Genomic DNA, 23,157 nt, shown 5'->3' on the forward strand with positions numbered 1-23,157 from the left:
TGTAGCTCCCCAAACTATCGATATCCTTTTTTGTGACTCCCCACGACCTATATATACTTCGCAGAATCCTAAACATCTCCGATGTAATTTGTTTTTTTTCACCAGAAGTTTCGGTCTTTCCTTCTCTATCTTTTCCTTCACGCATATTCTGATTTAGCCCAAACTCCTCTAAACGTCTAGATACGCATCCTAGGATATCTGCACAAAACTTTTATGTTTAACAACAATTCCTCCAGTTTCATGTTTTGCCGAAAATCAACATTAATCTCCTTTGTTTACGTTTTTAAGACCACCTTCCCTGTTAAGTCGAAGCAAACCAATCCCAATCCATTCTGATGAAAATCTTCAAAAATTTCTCTCTCAAATCTTCCAAATATAGAACAGACTTCCAAGAAACTATCCCGGTCCCCTGTTTTGTAGAAACCATGTAGAGACTTCCTTTTTCTTCGACTATGAAACTCTTACCAGCCATGTTTTCACATAACAGGCCCATACCAATCTAAACAATCGAGAAAGGTCCAATAATTACTCTCTAATTTCAATTCAGGGAATAACTCCGAGTTCGTTGTTCTTCAAATAATCTTCCCGCCTTTTTTTTAAACGATGAAGAAAGGTTGCCCCTTATCCAATAAGGGGTGCCAATAGCAACTGGGATGCCCGTATTAATTTGTGGCTCTAAATAACAAAACTCTTGGGGTGCTTTTAAAATTTATTCGAGGTGCTCCATCATGTTTCCAGGGTGCCTTTAGCAATTTTTCCGGGGATTCAAATGCCACTTTTCGAGCCAATTTCTCCGCAAAAGATTATTTCTCCAAAAACACCTATAAAGACATAAAAACCCATAATAAGTACAAAAATGAGCATTAACAGTATATATAATTGAGATCAAAATAGACACATAAATGCATGTATCAAATACCCCCAAACTTATTATTTGTTAGTCCTCGAGCAAATCTAATCTAGAAAATAAAATCCTAACTCATTGTCGCAGGCATCGCGATTGCACTTAGCATGTGCAACAAGCATTTAAACCCCTAGGTGAACCTAGTAGCCGAGTTATAATCTCGGGAGGGTTTACCAGAGGTGTACCCACAAAACCTTTACTCCAAACCCTAGCTACCTATGTAGAACCTTGGAACGATACTAAAGAATCTCATTGGTTGGCATATTGACTACATGTCGAGATACCCTTATGCAAATCCAATTCATATATAAGTCATTGATCTCTACTCAGATAGTCGCATTAACACTCAGAATCAAACAAATTAGATGGATAGATTAAGAATATGGATAGAGAAAAACATAGATGGTTTTGATGTTAATTGACTAAGATGAATGGTGTTTCCCATATCTGTTTGAAGTCCACCGCCAAGATGAACCTATCCTAATGGACTGAGATACTGGTCTGAACTAATATTAACACAACTGGCATATACAAGGGGACCGGTGATCGATATTCCTAATTCTAGATCAACTCAGCTGGCATATACAAGGGAACTAGTGGTCGATTTATTAATTGAACATTAACCAAAAAATATTTTTTTAGATGTAACAACATGATTAGATCTTGCGGATCCAAGCGCATGCTTCTTGTCAGCAGATTACATGGTAATTCTCGTGGATCCTGCATTCCACGTTTGTTTAGGCGACGGAGACAGGGAGAAAACACACACATATTGTTATCCAAGTGTTAGTTTTTTTTTAGTATACAATATTCTTATTATTACGATTGGCCTAATTGGTCTGGTCTCTGTTGTTGTTGTTTTTAGTAACTCAATCACTCTATTTCATCCTAGAGGTGGTAACAATTCGATGTGTGTGCCCCACCAAATCACTTAGAGAAACATATAAGTTTTCAAAAATAAATAAAATAAAAATAAAAAGTAATAAGGACTCAACGAGATATGGCGAAACTACCATGTTATTTCTAACACCTGAGTTATGTGAATAAACTCTATTTTTGGGTTCCTCAACTTCTACAACCAAGATGCTTCCATCCACTTAGATTGGTTAATACTATCCTTAATTGGCACAAATTTCTAGGCTTTGGAGTTTAATAATGCAACTGAAAAGTTTCTCACATATCCCCAAACTTAAATCTAACATTGTCCTAAATGTTTTAAAGATGAAATTACAAGAATGAACAAGGGAAATTGTTACTACTTGAAGCAAAAGAGATAAGGAAAGATATTATTTTGTTGCATGAACATGTGTTACCTCCCAAGAAGTGCCAAGTTTCAAGTCTTCAACCAGACCAAGAAAGGATTAGTCACCTCATAAAATCATATATCAATAGCCAGAGCAAATGTGGATCGTGAAAACCAAAAGGAGCTGACACAAGTAAAAGGAAACAGGAATGTGTCAAGATAATGAACAAACCGAGCACAACCTTATCTGATGTTTTATTTAAGTCAAATATATCTAGATGTGGTTCAAGTTCAGGATCTATATATGGGTTTAAGTAAACCTCTTTGGGATGGATTTCCTCGGTGGAAATATCTGAAGGTTCATGTTGTAAAGTTTGGAAACACTCCACTAAAAACTTTGAAGCACATAATAACAAACTGAATAATTGTGGATCCTCAAAATTAATCATATTTGACTCACATAGTTTACCATAATGAAAGTGATGATCATTCTCAAACAAATTTGTTGATTCTAATCTCCTAAAGTAATTAGGTTTCGTCTCAAAACTTAATATCTGACACATTTGAAATTTATAAGTTCCCACAATTGGAAGAAAAGTTTTTGGTGGGAAAACAAATTCAATCTTGGCATTATTTCCTGGGTAAACCACATCAACCAGATGATGGGTTTCTAACAACTGAACTTCTTGTGAAAGAGTAGAGGTATATATTTCAAGTCCACCTCCAAACTTAGAATTTTGGGTGACTTTATATAGAATAGTCACAATATTCCTAATGTATAGACTCTCTAGTTCCTGAAAAAGATCAATTGCTTTCTCTAAGTTATAATCATGTGGTTATCCTCTAAATGCATCTGATGCATACAAAGTGTAAGACTTATATGATTCATATCCGCTATGGTCCATCCTAAAGCTGCTTCCTTATTTTCTTGAAGCACGATCACTGTACTACTTTCATGATCATTATCCAAATCGGAAGCTATAATCACATGCAAAGTCTCAGGTGGGCCTAAAAATGCATAATTAGGGTCCAACTTATGAGGCTCTTGGATTAAGATAGAATCGGAAGATAGTAATGGTTCGAACCTAGCTTTCCATCTATCAGTATCTAACACATGAATAGAATCCAACAGAGCATTTACTTGTTCAATGTTGCTATCATCATCGAAATCCAGGCTAAAATGGGATAGACAACTCTCTAATGGATCTCCCGATACGATGTTTGGTAATGATTCCTGAACTAAGGTTCCTATCATATTCACCTATTCACATTAAAATATTAGCTCAATAGTCATATTAACAAAATATATATTCATGATACCATTTCAATAGTTTATGATCGCATTAGAGGTAGTTAAAAAGGGGCGATCTAAAATCACAGGTATCTGGTTCTCTGGGTCATGGAAAGGTTGGATATCTAGGAAAACGAAATCCACATGATAAATAAACTTGTCGAACTCAATAATAACATCCTCTATCATACCACGAGGAATTTTAACAGACCTATCAGCTAACTACAGTGTTATCTTGGTAGGTTTTATTTCACCAAGTCCCAGCTGTAAGTACAGATGGTACATAAATAAGTTCACACTGGCTCCTAAGTCAAGTAAAGCTTTCGCTACCATGTGTTTTCCTATCGTGCAAGCAATGGTAGGGGTACCCGGGTCTTTATACTTAGGAGTTGTGGTGTTCTGAATGATCGAACTTACATGACTAACTAAAAAGGTTTTTTAGGGACACTAAGCATTCTCTTTCGCGTACGCATATCCTTGAGAGACTTGGCATAATCCGGGAGTTGCCTAATTGCTTCTAGTAACGGAAGGTTATGGTAACTTTCTTAAAAAGCTTCATTATGTCATTATAGTTGGATTCTTTCTTTGTTGATACTAGTAGCTGTGGAAATGGGGCTCTAGGCATGAAATAATTCTTCTCAGGAACCGAATTGGCATCATCAGAAACTCTATCAGTCTTCTCAACTACTGGTGGTCCTGAGGGGTTAACGACAATATGTCCACTATCGGGCATGGTTACCTTGTTGTATACAACTCTACCACTCCCGAGGGTTCTAATAAAATTCAATTAATTTGATATTTTTGCACCTACTTCATGAACTCCCCTAGGGTTGGGTTGTGTTTGATTAGGAAACCTACCTTTTTCTCTTAAACACTCATTTATCAGACCAACTTGGGTTTTTAACTCGAAAATAGCCTGAGAGTTAGCCTAGACCATCTTTTTATTTTCTTTTAAACATTGTGTCATCAATTAATGAAAATATTGCAGTCTCTTGGGTTAACAAGGCGATAGATTCCTCTAGACTTACGATTTTCTTATCGGACCGATTCTAAAAATGAGATGGTCATGAAGGATTCTTAGTATAGCCAAAACCTGGGGGAGCATTCAAATTACTAAACTTACCTTGATTATGGTCCTTAGACCATGAAATGTTCGGATGGTTTCTCCAACCAGGATTATAGGTTTCTGAATATGGGTCAAATTTCCGACGATTATCGAATCTAGTATTATTATAAAGAGCATTGGCTTGCTCTTGAATAGTATGGCCTTCCCAAAAAGGCTCAACTCTACCACTAGCGTGACCCAATTCTAAAGCTTCTAACCTTTCAGTTATTGCTACAATTTTGGCACTGATTTTAAGCCTCCTTTTACCCTATTAACGTTTCCTCTGCAAGAAGAATTGTTTTCTGGGGTTCGCTACTATTTTCCCATTGTTGGATCTATTCGGCGATGTCATTCAGAAATGTCATCGCTTGCTTAACAATCTTATTTTGAAACCCACATGTACACAAAGACTCAACCATATGGTCCCAGGTTTCATCTCATAATTGTCTTCAGTGTCATCTAACCTGATGGTTGATGGACGGCTAGTCCTAGTTGGATTCAACAAAGTTCTTAGAGTTGCCATTTCCGGCACTATGGGAGTATTAGGGATATTTTCCTCACTGGAGAACAATGTCCAAAAATAGGACTCTCTATATTAAGGTATTCAAGATTCTTGTTTCCTAAAATAGAATTACTAGGTTTCTCACGCATAAACCGACCTAGAGCGTCTCTCTTATGTTCTGGCATACAAGATTTCAACAAAAATTGTGCACATGCAAATGTTGGGCAAACTAATTTAGGTAATCTTGGTGTTAGAGCATTGCTCGGTCGAACTCGCAAGTGTTGTTATCTCACGCTTGTTGTCAGATTTAGTTGATCAAAACTATATCTTGATTTCTAATCTACTTATATCTATGTCTCGGATTAGGATAGAAGTGTGTAGTTGAGCATTAGATTTCACGGCGTTCAGCATTTGAAGAAGAATATCTACTGAAGACTTTGGAGGAACTTCAACAACAAAAGGTATGTGGAGACTAAAACTTACCTATCACTCGGAATTCTATTCAATTATATATACTAATGAGACTAAGTCGTATAACTATATAGACTTTATGTTATACACATAGAAGTTTTGAGTCGACTTTATCTCGTTAATATAATTCTCGAAATATGAGTTTAAAGCTTCAAATATTTTATCATCTACTTGACAACTTTAGTTGTAAACAATTCATTTGTTGGAAACTAAATAGTAAGTCTAGTTGATCATGTGAAAATTACCTTGAACATCATACATGATCTGTGTGAGACAATCATTTGATGATAACTTTGAATGTTTCGTACTGATCAAATAATCATTTGAAAATTAGTTGAAGCTAGTGGTATGTGTAAGATTACCATTGTCGTCCTTCTAAGGATGTTTCAAATCGATTATCTAGAGTTTTAGAACTATTACCAAAGTCTGGGTATTGCACAATATGCGTACTCAGTATGCGAACTGTGAAATACTAGTTGGGTTCGGAACTCTTGTTTGTGAACGAGTTTATCTGTATGGGTCCGGAACTGTGGTTTGTCAACTGTGTTTGCGAACGGGAAAATTAGGTAAGGTACGAAGCGGTGGTTCGCTAACTTAGTTTTCGAACTCAGTGGTTTTTTTATAAATCGACAGTTATGACAACTTGTTCACATACTCAGTATGCAAACTAAATTGTCTATACTCATGAACTCAGGTTCGTTTGCGAACTAAAGTCCCTGGATTTTCAATGCCTTTAAGGTATGCGAACTTGGTTTGCAAACTGTGGAATTATGTTCATGAATTGGTTCTTGTATACATACTTTGTACACTTACAAACCAAGTTGAATATGTTTCAAATGCTTCATATATATTTCTATGAGATAGTGAACATTTGAACAACTCTCTTAAAACACATTTAGATACATTTGATAATCTATCATGATTGGTTAATTATTAGATTGAGTCTATAAGTGTTAGATGAATACAGTTAAGCTAAAAGTGTTCATATGGATAAATTCGGTTAACTGTTATTGAGCCAGCTCGTTATACATGTTTAGGTACAGTTCATTTATATCTGAATATAAGTATATTTCATTTGTGTGTATCAAGATAAACCATCTAACAGTGGAGATTGATTGCTTATTTTCTAAGCAAACTTAGCTTGAATCTTAAGTCAGGTGTTCATCTAACAATGAATATTAATTGCTTTGTTAAAAAGCTATCTTAGCTTTGATTGTAAGCAACCCTGATTTAAAAGACTATATAAGTAGAAGCTCTAGCATCTGGGAAACCTAATACCGATACTTTCGTGTGTCCTAGTTGCAAACTAGAGTCAATTCTCTCTTAACCTAGGTTTCCAGTTCTTCTGAAAATCATTACTAGGTTTAACGACTTAAAGACTTCGCTTGAGATTCGTGAAGCCAGGTCCAACTATTTATATTTTTAGTTGCATATCCTGATCTTACTTTTTCTATCGTGTTGAGTTTAATCTTCTCTAAGATTTTCTCGAGATTTACCTTCGATAGGTAAGATCTAAAAAGTAAACACAACAGTTTCTTCGTCTCAGACTCTTGTGATTACGCAATAACTTCTTCTGTTAATTAGTTAGGTTATTTTGAGGTAACTAATATTCTAGGCTGCTCTTCGGGAGACATAAGACCGGATTATTAGTTGTGTTTCCTGTTCACCTTGATCTTTATCTAAAGACGAAAACCAGACTTATATGTGGGAGACAGATTTGTATAAGTCTTCGACTTTGGGTCGTAGCAACTTCTAGGTTGTAAAAGAAATCATCTAGGGGAATCAAGTATGCAGGATCTTGCGAAACTCAAGAGGCGTAAGGAACGCGAATATACCTTAATCGGTGTGATACTTGGTTAGGGCTCAACTACATTCCAGTTCGAAGTTAACTTGTAGTAGGCTAGAGTCTGTAGCGGCCTAATACATTGTGGTGTTCAAGTCTGGACTAGGTCCCGGGATTTTTCTGCATTTGCGGTTTCCTCTAGTGTTAATGGTGGTTTTGTTGTTGGTTTCTGGTGGTGGTGGCAATAATCCACAGACTACAAAACGAAGGCAGATCTGTGGACACTCTTGTATGTACAATTTATGAACACCAAACTGCTACATTAAGACATACTAATTCAAACAAAACATTTGAAAGATTTAGAGCATTTGCCCATGTGATAGCTTCTTGAACTGCCAAACAATCAGTCTGCTCTGCATTTAGTCCTCCATTGCACTATCTGCCTCTGATTCCCCTGCAGGTACTTGTACAATCTCTAATTATTAGACCAATACCAAAGACTTTTTTCTTCTCATCATAAGAAGCATCTATATTGATCTTAAGATGATCATAAGGAGAAGACTGCCAGATTGGATTATTCTGCGAAGAAGTATTAGAATTATGATGTTGCTGATGATAATCCATACTATTGAGACACTGATTTATTTTATAGTTTATATTTTTAATTGATTTCAGTGTATTTTGATTTTTATTTCGAAACACTTTATTGCATTTATTATTCCAAATTTCCCAAGAGGTTATCATAGCTCTGATTATCCATAGGTTCCATGAGTCATGTTGCATAATGACTGTATCTGAAAACCGACTTTTTATCCAAGAAGCCACTGAAGTATTGGTGGATTGAATATGGTCGACATTTATGTTCATTGATAACCAGATTGATCTAGCTGAGTCACAACCTAACATGAGATGCTCCAAAGTTTCAGGTGCTTGATTACATACTGGGCAATCAGTATTTATTTCATTTTTTTTATAGAAACTCAATTCGACCATTGTTGGAAAAATGTTCTTGAGACATTTTCAAATAAAATGCTTTACTCTATGTGGTGTATTAGTCCTCCATAAATGTTTCCAAACTTTTTTTGGAACTAGTTGAGACTATAAATGTTTACCTTGAGGATAAGTGGATTTAACAGTAAAAACATATCTTGTATTTGGTCAACAGATGATTGTGTCTTGGCCATGCTGAACTAAATGCATTTCAAAATGAGATTGGTTATATCTCTTGAAAGACTGCCCTAATCATAGAAACATTCCATCTTCTAGGATTTTGTAGCATTAGATCGCAGACATAAACTATTCTAGCAGGTTCTGTATAACTACTATTTGGAATCGGAGGATGGTCATCCATTTGTCATACCAAACTAGAGTCTTTGTCCCACATCTATGAAACTTTCTAACAATTTCCAGACCTTTTTTTATTCCTTTACAGACCCAAAAGGAATTAAAATGTTCTTCTTGAAGATCTAGGAAATGACAATATGATGAATACTTTGGTTTCAGGATTTTGACCCACAGCTGTTTAGACTTTGTACAAAGTCTCCATGCTAACTTGGTTATTAAAGCCATGTTAAATTGCTTTAGATTCCTAAAAGCTAATCCTCCTTCAGCTTTTGTGTTACATAGAGAATTCCAAGCTATGAAGTTTATGCCCCTGCTATTTTTATTACCCCACTAGAATTTTCTCTAAATTGTATCAAGTTGCTTTAAAGCATGCTTAGGTAGCTTAAGGTTACTCATATAATGGGATGCGATAGAATTCAAAACAGATTTAACCATAGTAGTCCTAGACTCTTAGCTGGTTGATTAAGTAGTTTTGAATTCCAATCCGAAAGTCTGTTTTGAAAAGCATCATTGATGGACTTGAATGAAGGTGTTTTAGCCTTACCCAGCAGGATTGGCAGTCCAACGTATTTATCAGAAGTGCATAACTGTTTGGCACCTAGTTCTCTAAGAATTTCTAGTTTCTGCTAATGTAAAAATCAGGGTCTTGTAATAGAAATAAAGCACCTCCTATGCAGTATTAATGGTGGTTCAATCAACTATGTAAAAAAAACTGCGAACAAAGCAGCTCATAAGCTGGCTAATAAAGCTCGAACAACTTGGGCTTCGTTTCATTTTTTTTGGTAACATCCCAACCAACTATAAAAATCTCAAGGGATGTTTGATGCTTCAGTCGTACTTTCTTGCTATCAGTGAATGTATGCACTTCTGTTGGTGTCAAAAAAAAAAAAAAAAATAACTGCTAGGAAAATGTTTTTCAGGTCTTTGGTCAAAATCAACATACCGTACGGTCTTAATTCTGCGTTGCACCTATGCAGTGTGGTAAAGCAGTCCCACTGTATTTGCATTGACTGGTAACGGGGTACCAGTTTACCAAATCCCATTCTCAATGTTGCTATATCTGGTGCTGTTTTTGAGGAAGTTAATGTTTGAGTTCAAGCGTTCAACCAACCCAAGTACATACTTTAATCACAAAAACTCCGGCCGTTTCAATTGCCCAAAGTCAAGTAAACACGTTTCAGACTTTCAATCTTCCACCTTTTTATCACTCTCTCTTTAGTCTTTATTGCATGTTTGGAACTTGGAAGGGTTTCATCTTTTATTTTATTTCTCACCTGTCTGGTTTTAACTCTCGAGGGGTTTTTGATCTTCATTATCCAAATCAAGAAAAGATCCATCCTTTTCTTATTCAGAGCCCTAACAACAACACATTCAAGGTACATTATGCTCTAGCCTTTGGTTTTCACTTTGATTTTTAGTTTGTATTTCTAGGCATTTCACAGTATGAGGTCTTTGGAAAGACCCCTAGTTCGAAATACCTATTATGGTTATGTAGGTGAATCATCCAAACAAGCTGAAAATAGTTTTAAGAATCATATGAAGCCTAAACCCTCGTATGGTTATATTGGTGAATCATCTAAACAAGGTGAAAAAAGAAATAGTTTTAAGAATCATATGAAACCTAAATTTAGTTCTCAAAAGATCACTCGTAGGAGGACTAGTTCACCTAAAAGTAGTCGAAGTCAGACACATAAAAGAGCTAGGCAATTGTCTAGCAGTAGTGATGACGATGATGTTGATATGATGAAAGGGTTTAGTGGTCGAAAACACTTTGTAGAGAAAATGGGTCGAAAAAGGAGAAAGGTGCATGTTTTGGAAGGAGATGATTTTGAGGCCGACCCTGACTATGTCATGTATTTGAAAACATTAAATGGGGATAAGGATGATGGTGCTGACGATAATGAGGATAGTATTGAGGAGGAGGAAGAGGATGATAGGAATGAGGGTATTCATGTGGGCATAGACATGGAAATGGAGATGGATGGTAATGGGATAGATGTGGTGGATGATCTTGATCCTGAGTACAAGATGTTCTTGGCCAACTTGAGGGAAGATGGGAAATCTTATGTCCTTGAGATGACGAGTGAGAAGGGGAAATCTGTATATGTAAAGTATGAAGAGCCATTACCAGTTCAAAGTGATGATTTAGGAGGTAATATCGGTCATGAAGGAAAGAGAGGTTACGCAACGAAGAAGATTCGCAAGGATGGTTTGAAGGAGATGCCATCGACATCCTTACCTCCTAGACCCTCCAAGGGGAAATCTATGCCAATCAATGATTCCCATCGCATGCCACTGCCTCCTAAATGCATCAAAAGGAACTCTTCCTCTCGTCCAACGCCAGTACCTCCTAAAGGCATCAAAAGGAACATTGATGATTGTCATCAGACCAAAGAATACTCCAAGAGGAAGTCTAGGCTAATTAATGATTCTCATTCATTCCTTGATGAATTCAAGCTTGAACCGACATCTATGGTGGATGAGAGTTACTATATGTTTCTTAAGAGTGTTAGATTAAGGGGTAGAGCCATGTTCTTGATGACTGATGATATGATTTTAGAATATGGAGAAGAGAACATGGTTACGCCTTCTGTTCCCTATGGTGTCCCTTATAGCAAACTGGAGTTCGGACTGCGTAAACCTCAGAAACGCCATCAGTTACATGTAAGAGTACGGTTGTCAGTAGAAAAAAGCTGGTGTTTTGCTGTGTTTTTGTTTTTCCTTTTTGGTTTCATTTTGTATACTTACCAGTTTGTTTTTCTGTATTGTTTACAAACTTTAAGATGGACGAAGATTATCTGGCTACTGATGACGCTCGTTCCGAATATAAAAAAAAACTTCTGAAAATTATAAACATGCCATATGATGTAACGGAGTACAGAGATAAGTACGACTTAGCATCTGAACGCGAGCCGATAAAACGATTTAGAGAGACACGTAGAAGTTCTGTAAACTATGAAACAGATGAAATGGGACGTTCTTATTTCGACCACTACTCAGGTAAATATTCCATATCACAGACCCTTCAGACATAACAGAACTATCAAGCAACTTAACACTAAATTTGCAGTTACCAAAATTTGTTGAATAATTTGATAGTTATCTAGCTTCTTCAGAGGGTTCTATTTGTTTGCCTTTATATTTCTTCACTGAGTTGTGGAAATTCGAGACTAACTGGAGCATGTTCAGTATTTATATGAATAGTAGTCTTAGCATGTTTTCCATTTGGTCTTGGGAAATATAAATATCCTGTATTGTCATGTTTTTGATGTTGTTTCAGAAGCCAAATTTATCTTTGGTATTTGGAAACACTTTCTGATATAAAATTATTCTATCGCTTGTTTAATCCACTTATCCCTATATTAATATGCATGTTGTGTCTCAGATTAACTCTTGGTATTTGATTTTTCTCTGAACTAAAATTATTTGTGTTCATTTTGTAGATCTTAAAGAAATGGTTGATCGCGCCAGAGAACAGGGCAATGCGCGTAGAGCATTGTTGCTTCTGCGTTGCTTATTCTTCTATAACGAGGTAAATTCCCAATTTGATGTCTATTTAGTTACCAGTACATCTGAATACTTTCACTTGTATATAATTACCTACCTGCAATTCTATTCCTGTCTGAGTTTCTTGAGCCTTTTGTATTCATTAAACTTGCATAGACTAGACATAGAAGTCAAGTTATAATAGTGTCGGTGCTTGCTGTATGAGCAATTTAGATGTTTAGAGGCTGCTCCAGAGAGTCAATTTGGACTTCTGATTATTCAATGTGAAGCGATTCTACATGTGCTCGATGCATTATATTCTATGTAGTTGTCTGTTTGGAAAGAAAAAAAAGAAACACATAATTTTAAGGGTAAGAGTGAACTGGAAAACACATAATATTACAGATAGCCAAATTGTAGTAGCTTTTGTGCGACATGAAATCTTTGCTCTAGTGAGGCGTTTCATTTTTTTTACTGGTATATTATTCTATGCAGATCAGGGTGTCAAGTCTGTTTATGGATTGTAAAATTGTATCTTGATTGACGTAATTGTTTTAATAATGCAGAATGTGTCCATGAAGCATATATGTATCTCCTTTTTATTTAAAATGTGATATTGCACCTAATATATGTCTTTGGTGTTTGCAGACTGTCGCACAAGAAGGATCATTTGTCCCATGGAGAAAAGCCTCATTTATGAGCCAGATTTTGGGCCCTGCCTAGGAGATTACTCCTTGAGAAGTGCAGATTGATGTTAGCCGAGTTGTTGTAAGTATAAGGGTAGCACAAATTTGCATTTCACTGTTTGGGTCCTGGAAGTCCTGGTGATCAGTATAAATATGTACAGTAGCGGCGCAAATGTTGGAACTTATTTTGTTTATAACATTATAGTTCCTTCTTTTTTTTCCTGGCCAAATGTTTGTTTGTTAACTTGATATCTATACATTAGCAGAAAGCTTCTTTTTCATTCATCATGGCTACATTTTTACGATCTTACTGTGGCACTATACCCTGAATCTGGCTTTCATCGTTGGCATTAAATATTACACGGGGCTTTCCCATGCTGAAATTTAGTTGTCTGGCATTCATGTTGTATGTGATCTCCCCGTCATACAACAGCTTTCTGATGTAGTGCTCAACATCCGAACCAATAAGGCGGAGTGTGTATTCCGTCAGCGGTGCACCCTGAGAACAAGAACAGATTTTTATTTTTTTGACTCCGTGCATACAGAATTTAAAAATTATGAATATGCATTGGCCATTCAATTATCTCTGTAGAAACTGAGACTACCATTAATGCTTTGGTAGAGATTTTAGAGTAACGTTATCACATCAACTTTAAGTCTTTACACTGGTAACCAGAAATCGGACACTGGTGCAGTATAATGTATTGAAGCAGTCTACCTTTCCAAGTAGAATACCTCAATGGTACTATGTGAAGAAGGATAGTCGTAGCATTCAAGAAAAGTCTGTCAGTCAGCTGTCTAATGGCCTTATCTTAAGATCTCAGAATGAATGGGTTGTGTTAACTTGTGTTCCTAGTCAAATATCTACAACTAACTCACCAATACGACGAACATGAATAGATGTAACAGAGAATAATTAGTTCCATATTGGCATTAATACCTCGTAGTGATCTACGAGCTCCTGGAAGTAAGTATAGACCATGTTGCAAGTATCATAATTCCAGTTGAATTCATTTTGTGGGTCGAGGATAATTGTGAGTTTATCCATCTGAGTTTGATCAAATGCATGAGTAACAGGGTCTATGTAGGCTGCATATATCCTAACATGGCGAGTCACGCTGCTCAACCAATCGCCTCCGTATTCCCTTCCCATGTTCTTGCTCTGTGCCATCAATTGAGGTTCAACTCTTTTTTCTGGCATTCGTTTCTGGTTCTTTACCTTTGGTTCTTCCGGTTGTTTTTCTTCTTGTACTTCTTCACTCACTTGAGCCTCTTGAGGTGTTACTGCTGCTGCTATCCTCCTCCTTCCAGCTAAGTTCTTACCGTTCCCTCCGATCAAACCCAACAATGAAAAGCTTGTTGCAGCCATGGCAGCCATTGGTGGAGGGAAATTTTTGTGCTTTCTTTTGGCTCGTTAGTATCTGATTGTTCCCTTTTCCTAATAGATAGGAGTGGGTAAATAGCTACAGAAAAAAGAAAGAAATAGAAGAAATACTTGCGGATTTCCTATATTTGTTTATGGATTGGATAAAAGACCAGGTGTGGTGAGGGACGAACAGAAAATATCATCCACAAATGAAGATTGATGTTTTGAAATGATACAAAGGACTACAACAGGTTCTGCAGTCATTTGTAGACATCTTTAGTAGTTGATTTTGGTCAGCCAGGCAAGCTAATGCCAAGTGGTTTTGGCTCCAGGGCAGCAGGCAGCAGCCAGCAGCATGATGTGGGTGTGCTGACTGCTGAGTGACAAGAATAGAAGAACATACCCAAAAGTGATTTCCTGAACTCAGTTACTATATTAATCAAAAAAATACTATTTTTTCAGTAATCTATCAATGTATACACATCTAATCTAATAAAACAAAAACATACAACAATTGCACAAGAAAAACTAAGCCCGTGTTTAACCATGAAACAGCATTCCCCTTTTCTTTAAAGGGAAGACTGAGTCAGGTTTGGGGCACCAAAATTTCCTAACTACAATTACTCATGGTCATTCTTTTATCAACGTATGAGGTTGTTTTATAGGAATATTCATGATAGCAATAGGTTTAATAAGGTCATCGTCGCCATCCAGATCATCTAATGGTAGCATTAGATGATCTGACAACAAGTCAGCTTCCATGCACAAGTTTGTACTTGTGTCCATTGCATCATCAGTATTCCCTTGGGCTTCTTCACCTCCTTCCTCGTTGTCACTCTCACCCACTTCCAAGCTGATATAGTCCATGATTTCCCCCTCCGAGAAGGAACTGTGTCCGTTCTTTTTTTGCTCGCTGCAGTGTCCACTCGAAGCAATCCTTCCGAATTCGATCTCACCATCGAACCTGTTGCTTCCAAAGTAACGACCTCTGACATGCTTAGAATTATTTTCCTTGGCTCTTTTCCTTTTCCTGTTCTTCATGTTTCGACTTGGGTGGTGAAGTTTGCACTTCTTACCTTGAGGACATTCTCCTGTTGACTCAAATTGGGGACATACATAGCTGTGCTTTTTACGACACTGCATATCCAAGGAGAAAACAAGAAAATGGAAGTTGGGATGGGGAAGGGAGGGAAATGTCAGATTCAGCTTCAGAAGAAAAATGTATTGCAAAAACAAACGCTCCATGCAAAATGGTCACTAAACCTATAAAATATGCATTTTTTTTTTGTCTTGTGGGTATAAGCTTCAAATGCGATACACCTGTCTATTAAACTCAATTTCCACTGCATGATATGGCTTACAACACCAGTCATGAGCACATAAGGTAGTAATGATAATAAGAAGTAAGTGGCCCAAGATTACACATGCGTTTGAACACCTAACTAACTCTAAATCCTGCTGGGAAAAAGAAAGAGTCATAAATCGATCAAAGTAAAAAGACATTAATGGAGCACGCAACACAGAGATACCTCATTGCCTTCAGCACAATATCCCCTGAGGAAACCTTCACAAACTGAAGAATCGGGGTTCACATTTACATGCCTGTATGGACAATTCTCGTTGGTGCATAATCCTGTCAAAAGACAGGATTAATACCATTATCTGCTTTGTTATTATCTAAGTATCGATGCTAAAAACCAAAAGAAGAGGAAAAACACCTACCTTGCAAAAAATAAGAACAATCCTGCATCCTTTCAGGAATGACCTAAATGAATTAATCAGATGGCAATAATGTGAGACGCAAATGACAATACCTAATACCAGTTTGATGGGAGATACAAATTACAATAAGAGCACATGTGAGAATCTGTACCGCACCTTATGAGTTAACTTGCAGTTAGTATCATTGCATAAACCTTTCAGAAATTTTGTACAGACTGCAATTTTAGCAGGATCATGAATAAAACGGCATTTCCCATCCTCCTTATTGCATTTACCAAATCTTGTGAAAAACTGACAATACTGTTGTTTTCTTGCCAAGCGCAACCTCACACTGTGAAGACTCCATCTAATTTTTTCACTTGCCAAGGTGCGAATCCGTGTCTTTGGATCTCTAACAAGCTGATTACCATTTCCAATTCGAATGTATCTGTACGGGATTAAATGCATATATACCAAAGTAGTTATGCTTGACTGACACTTCCGAGCATTGGTTCACAAGATTTCTGCCTTTTTCCCGTACCGCGGCAGATTCTCCATTGCTTTTACAATAAGATGTAATAGGATGGCAAGCGAAGAGACCTTGCGGTTGGAGAAAAAACAAGAAAGCAGAAACAAAATTCTAGAATCCTAACAGTTAATAAATTGAAATTGAAGAAAAACAAACCCACGTACTCTTTATTGCCAATCAGCAATCTCTTTGGAATGAAAGACATCCTGCTGTTTCGTCCCGACTGTTGATCAAGACCCGACGAAGGGTTTTCATCTAAACAGAGGAAAAATAACTGCATAAAGATACTCCTTTTTTCCCCTAAATAACTTAATAAGCAAGGTCAGGGAAGAGAAACGTGTGTTAAATGAAAAATGGCCATCCAAAGATTATATTGTATATTACTAATAACTGGAGCAACGATAACGATATTTGGCCCACCAGGAAAACGCAATGCTTCTATGCTGATCCAGATTTGGATACACCATTTCAGGAGGCATTCTAAGTTTATTAGAGAAGCGTAACTATCGCAACATGTATATGATATTGATGATTCACGGAGTAATCAAAGCTTAAGTATTTCGAAAAAATGGAATACATATAATTAATTACCAGGAATCCTCTGAAGTGTCCGCCTTGACGAATCCATTTTATACCGAACAGAACCAATACGGAATACGCGTTCCCCTGAAAATGGAAGGTATCATAGCCATTTAATAAGAGTCAATCGAGAAGTAAATTATAGCATATGCCAAGCATACAAACTCTGGTGACGAGGAGAACCAATCAACTGAAGGATACACCACACATACTATCCACATCCACAATATTCAGAAAAATCAAATTCACTGAATAGAGGAAGTTTATTCGTCAAACCAGAACAGTTGATTGGCCTACCCGATTTCAGCTCTAAATTCAGAGCTGACTTACGGGATAATTGATTTCGGATCTTGGCTCTTCCAACTGCAAAAGCAACCTTCTGCTCTCTTTTCTTCTTCTCTACCTCAGCAACTGCTATCGTAGCTTCCTAAATTGCATACCAGCAGAACGTTTTTCACCGTTAAAGCATACAAGTTAAAAAAAGCACCATCTACGACTCGGAGAACAAAATTCCTTGCATCACATGGATCAACTAACCTCATTAACTTTTTTGATGCGTTTTTCGATAGATTTTGACCATTTTAAATTTGACCCTCCTATACTCAATACTTTGGATCTTCTAAGGGAGAATCCCCCTGTTGACCTTGTGTAAACCGTATCCCGTTTAAGTGAGAGAAGTAATTTTTTGCTGGAAGGTACAATAATCTTCCATAAGCATTGGCAAATTAAGGCAAGGAAAAATATGAAAGACAATGAAACATAAAGCCACCTTAAAAGTAAAGAAGCAATAAAGTACTTGTAAACTTACTTGATCAGTGACGAGGAACTCCTATTGGAACATGAAGCCATATTTTTTCTCCAGTATGACATCCTTTTCCATGGGAAGAGATTCTTTTCTGCTCTTACCCTACTCATGTTTCTGCTAAATTTGTAGGAGTCATTTGTCGTCCCTTGACCCTCAGAATTCAAACTTTCATCACGAGAGTTATGTGCTAGCCTATGGTGACTTTGATTCAAAGGAGCATTCCGAATAAGCTGGTTCTTGTTCCTTTTAAAATATTGACCATGGGTTTTAGTGCAAGGTACTGCTTGGTTCTTCTCTATAAGACTGGCAGATGGACCACTACTTTCAGAATGACGAGCAGCAACCAACTGATGCGACTTGTGCTTCACGTATATCATCTTCTTTGCCGAGGAAAGCTTTGATTTCCCATCATCACTGATATCTTCTTTGGTTCCCATCACCCTGATTGCAACAGCCTCTTTTTGAAAAGCCCCAGCTACATTAGGAGCATCTTTTGTTTTCAGAATTTCGGTGTTACTCAATGTCGCTTCTGAGCCACCTCCTTCTGTGGAATGACTTGGAGATGTGGATGACTTGGAAACCCAGCTTAAGGACTTGGTTTGAACTTTCAAGTGAGGTGCAGTGCCCACCTCCGGACCTGTTTTCAAACCATTTTGAGGTTTAAGGGTGCTATTCTTCTTTTCAGACCCAAAACTTTGAATTGCTTCAGTTCTATTCACAGGATTCAACCTATAAACTGAGGTACTGCTGAAGCCATTAGGTCCATTTGAAAGAGCAGGACCTGCCACAGGATTTCTTACCAGACTGCGACCTTTACGAACATAAGAAGTAGCACTCTGAGTGTTTCCAAACTGTTTCGGTGATTGACCATTGCTCAACCCCGATTTTGCATATGGTGAAGAGGTAATGTTCTCTGTCCTGCGCCATGTTTTGTTATTTCTTGCAACATGAGTTGAAGGAGGTGATTCTTTTACTGAACCAGATGCAAGTGTTGGCCGCGAAGGCAATACCTTAGGCATCGAAAATCTAGTCTTTGTATACTCAATTTCTCCGCTTTTTACACTAAAATACAAGGTAAGAACCAAAACTCAGTCATTTACTTATCAATTTCGATATCCAAATCTAACTAAAATTGAACAGGATTAAATACTGTAAAAACAAAACACGTTAAAAACAACATAAGCCTTAACTTCTATCCTAAACATAAATGGTGGTCAAACAATAATAATCAAATTGCAGCAGTGAACATGATGAAAAATAAAAATCAAGATAAACAAAAATCAATAACTTTAAATAAGAAAAACACGAGATGAATTCAAATTAGGGTTCTTTAAGAAAACTAAACCATTCAATAGTTTTGAGATTTATAAGGTATTGGAAAATAAACATTCAAATGTATACCTGCAATAAGGGCTCTTGTCGTTCTGAGATTTAAGGAGATAATCGATTTCCCGCAGATAGAAAGAGATTTGCAGGTTTGAAAGGATGGAAAGTGAAGAGAAAAGGAGACGGAAACTTTTGATTGTGGGAAGAAATTAGGGCGTACGACTTTGACCTTTTTGATTGGTGCGTGATGAAATTAGGGTGACTCGGAGATGATATATGTTCTAACTCGGATACGAAAAACTGGTGCACGGTTTTATACACGTACTCCTGTAACACATTGCCGGTTTCTTCATCTTATCTGGATCCTTGACTTAGCCACCTGTTTTGACAACGTCTAAGCTACTGAAATATTAACCAAGCACTAATCAAAGTAATAAACTTTTAGAGAGTATGAGGAAATTCTTATTAGACTTGTAAGAAATGGGATAGATCGAAATACAAAGGCCTAAAAGTATATATAGTGTTCTCAAATGAACACATGCATGATAGCCACTAACTTCATGTGTAAATTATTAGTCTAACACGAACATGAATATCAACACATCTTACTGTTGGTGTCATAAGGGAACACCAATTGCATGCAGTTGCAGTAAGTATCAAGATAGAAATGAAAATGACTTCGTTAACACCTCATGTTTAGATGACTTGCGGGTTAACTAGTGGATAGCCACTAACTTATACAATACTCACCCTTGGATATCCACCATTTTTTATTATTGCCTCGTTAAAATTTTATCGGGAAAAAATCTGAACTAATGAACAAGAGTACAATACTAAAACAAAAAATGGTTAGGAAACCTCTGAGGGCACAAAACCTTAACGAAGGGAAAAAAATACAACGTGTCTAACTCCCCCAAATCAAAACTTCATCGAGTTTACTGCTCATACAGATGCGCATATGGATTCCATAAACTAGCTTTTTGTAGATTGATGTCGGTAAGGACTCGGTAAATAAATCAATATAACTTTCACACGACTGCATCTTCTGGATACATATCTCGTATTCTTTTCTAGATTGTGAGATAAAATAGTTTTGGTGAAATATGTTTCATTTGATCACCATGATGTTACCTTCCGTGATCTGTGAGATACATGGTGATGCATTATCTTCATAGATGATGGTTGATACTTTTATGACAGAAGGTAAATCACATGAACTTCAGAGATGAGTGATTAATGATCTTAGCCATGCACATTCTCTGCTAGCTTCATGAAGGGCGATAATCTCAGAGTGGTTGGAGGAGGTAGCTGGAAAGCTTTGTTTACACGATCTCCAAGAAGTTGCAGTACCACCACTTGTAAACACATATCCAGTTTGAGAAATGACTTTTTGTGTGGATCAGAAAGATAACCTTCACTCATATATCCCTTTAATTGCAAAGAATGTGACATCCTTTGAGTAAAACAATCCCATGTCTGCAGTACCATGAAGATATCGAAAGATATGTTTTACACCTGCCCAATGGAGCAGACTGAATACTGCTAACAAATTAAGTGCAAAAGAAATGTCAGGTCTAATATATTGTGCAAGATACAATAGTGCACCAATTGCACTCTAATATGGTACTTCTGGACCAAGAAGAATTTTGTTTTCTTCCTTTGGACGAAAACAATCATTTTTAATGTCAAAAGATCTCACTACCATAGGGATGTTAAGAGGATAAGATTTATCCATATTGAAACGTTTTAAAAGTTTCTCAGTATATTTTTTCAAGTATGTCACTCGGGTAGTGCTCAATCTGCAGGCCGAGACAAAACTTTGTTTTTCCAAGATCCATAATCTCAAATTCTACCTTTAAACATTCAATTGCCTTTAAGAGTTCTCCAGGAGTTCCAACTAAGTTGATATCATCATTACATACATCTATGATAGAGAATCCTATTGTGGTCTTCTTTATAATAACACGGGGACAAGTAAGATCATTGACATATCCCTTACTAATCAAATATTCACTTAGAAGATTATATCATTCGTCTAGATTGCTTTAATATATATAAAGCTCGGTTAAGTTTGAGTGAACACATATGACGTGGTTTGTTTTCGGACAATCTAAATCCTTCCGGGTCAAGTCCTTCAAACACTTCCATACTAATAAATTATCGGAACGTAATATCATCCATAACAGGGGAATATGTTTCTTCCACGTCTCCGCGAGAAACCTTGTGCTATAAGTCACTCTTTATAGCGAACAACTTCATTTTTACCATCACGTTTTCTTACGAACACCCATTTGCAACCAAACGGGTTCACATTTTTAGGTGTGTTAGAGCATTGCTCGGTTGAACCCACTAGCGTTGGTATGTCAAGTTAGTTGTCAAATTTAGATGAAAAAACACATTCTTGATTTAGTCTCCTAAAAGTCAGTTTCAGACTGTATTAGGTTTAAGAAGTAGAATATAGAATCAAATCTACCCTTGAAGAATCGAGATTGAAGAATACACTAACACATCTTGGAGAACTTTATCAAAGGTTAGTAACAAGCACTTGATTCTCTTGTTTACTCTACCTCTCTATCTATCGAAACAAGTGATCACTCTATAAAATAATTCTTACCACGACAAATATATATTTATATATACACTCGAAGATATTTGAGCCTAAGACTTTTATGAGAGTGACCTTTTTCATTTAAAAGGTACTTATGTTGTGGTGAATGAGAATACGAATTCAACAAGCCAAATATCACTCAATTCCGAGTTATAACAAAAAAAGTTATGAGTGATTTAATATAACAACACTTATATCTGTAGCTAAGTTTGAATTCGTGAATAAGAAATTGTACACGAAATTTTGGCAACAATTTGCGAACCAAAACCGTGAATACGTGACTAAAAGCCCATTTTGGTCAAGTATGTGGGTGTTTCCTTTCCTAGACAAGGTAGCTTTTTTTCCAAGCAACCTAGCCTTGATCATTCAATATAAATAAAGGTTTCATGTAACCACACAACCTATCCCTTGAAAAATTGTATGTGTATTGCATAAGGTTGTTTTCCACATCTTTGTTCTTCACGAACAATAGTGAGATTTCAAAAGACTTTACTCAGGGATCGTAAAGCATAGGCAAGCTATCTTTTTTGATAATTACGGAACCTGTTTCTAGGTGTTTTTCATAAACCATGGATTTGATATATCAAGATATCTCTAGATTTTTCTAGGTGATCTTGTGAGGATGAAACAACTAGGTTACGGAACGGAAAACCCTAATTGATGAGGAGCATCTTATAAAGAAAATTGGTGTTTTGCTAAAGATTTAAAAGAGTAATTCCTAAAGAGAATCGATATTCTGCTAGGAGTTTTATAGGTGCACGAATACAACTGAAGCAGGTATTACATCTAGTCTGAAATATGGTACTAGGTAATTGGTGTAGTAACTTAAATTAGTGTGTGTTCATTCTGGACTAGGTCCCGAGGTTTTTGTACAAGATTGTAGTTTTCCTCGTTAATAAGAATCTCTGATGTCTGTGTTATTTCTTTTATGCATTATATCGTTTTATCTTTATAATTGAAATATCACATGTTGTATGTATTTAAACCTATATAGTATTAACTCAAGTGTAAAGAACCTACAAGACTTGTTCTTGTTAAATTTATATCTTGAAATATAGATTACAAGACTTGTTCTTGTTGGAATTCTGTTCGTGAACAGTTCGGGTATAACTTACCTTGTTATAAACATATTAAATACAGTTTCAAAACCGAACTTATAGATTGTACAAGGACTGTTCATATAGGTTTCAAACGAAAAAGTTGGCGGTCCACTAGTTAACCTCTCCCTTTCAAGGTGTTTGAACTACAAATCTTAAAACATTGCGGTTAGTAAGAAAGACTATTCTGCTTTAATGGTGTCCTTCAATTTCGTCCAATCATGTCTTTCACGACATTCTTCTATAGATTGTGACTCAGGGCCATCTTTATCCATAGTAATCTTAGTATCTACTGTAAAATATTTATCATTGACGAAAACTTTGTTATGAT

General features: G+C 36.5%; 3 protein-coding genes across 3 annotated transcripts; 1 reads left to right on the plus strand and 2 right to left on the minus strand.

The window, feature by feature from the left end:
* The first annotated feature begins 9,746 nt into the window (after positions 1 to 9,746).
* On the plus strand, positions 9,747 to 13,098 carry LOC113356445. Its single transcript, XM_026599585.1, has 4 exons — positions 9,747 to 11,307; positions 11,427 to 11,643; positions 12,087 to 12,175; positions 12,778 to 13,098. Exons 1-4 carry the CDS (start codon positions 10,087 to 10,089, stop codon positions 12,850 to 12,852), a joined length of 1,602 nt encoding a protein of 533 aa, XP_026455370.1. The 5' UTR covers positions 9,747 to 10,086; the 3' UTR covers positions 12,853 to 13,098.
* On the minus strand, positions 13,001 to 14,299 carry LOC113356447 (NAD(P)H-quinone oxidoreductase subunit M, chloroplastic-like). The gene is made up of 2 exons (XM_026599586.1): positions 13,756 to 14,299; positions 13,001 to 13,314 (listed from the first exon to the last, which is right to left on the minus strand). The coding sequence occupies exons 1-2, from the start codon at positions 14,191 to 14,193 to the stop codon at positions 13,123 to 13,125; spliced, it is 630 nt and encodes a 209-aa protein (XP_026455371.1). The 5' UTR covers positions 14,194 to 14,299; the 3' UTR covers positions 13,001 to 13,122.
* A 295-nt stretch (positions 14,300 to 14,594) lies between these two features.
* LOC113356448 (zinc finger CCCH domain-containing protein 7-like) lies at positions 14,595 to 19,395 on the minus strand. The gene is made up of 10 exons (XM_026599587.1): positions 19,197 to 19,395; positions 17,799 to 18,857; positions 17,528 to 17,678; positions 17,321 to 17,417; positions 17,003 to 17,077; positions 16,576 to 16,666; positions 16,060 to 16,330; positions 15,904 to 15,946; positions 15,711 to 15,814; positions 14,595 to 15,318 (listed from the first exon to the last, which is right to left on the minus strand). Exons 2-10 carry the CDS (start codon positions 18,812 to 18,814, stop codon positions 14,812 to 14,814), a joined length of 2,355 nt encoding a protein of 784 aa, XP_026455372.1. The 5' UTR covers positions 18,815 to 18,857; positions 19,197 to 19,395; the 3' UTR covers positions 14,595 to 14,811.
* Between the last annotated feature and the right edge of the window lie 3,762 nt (positions 19,396 to 23,157).

The sequence above is a fragment of the Papaver somniferum genome, chromosome 3 (genome assembly GCF_003573695.1).
Source record: "Papaver somniferum cultivar HN1 chromosome 3, ASM357369v1, whole genome shotgun sequence".
Classification (NCBI taxonomy): Eukaryota; Viridiplantae; Streptophyta; class Magnoliopsida; order Ranunculales; family Papaveraceae; genus Papaver; species Papaver somniferum.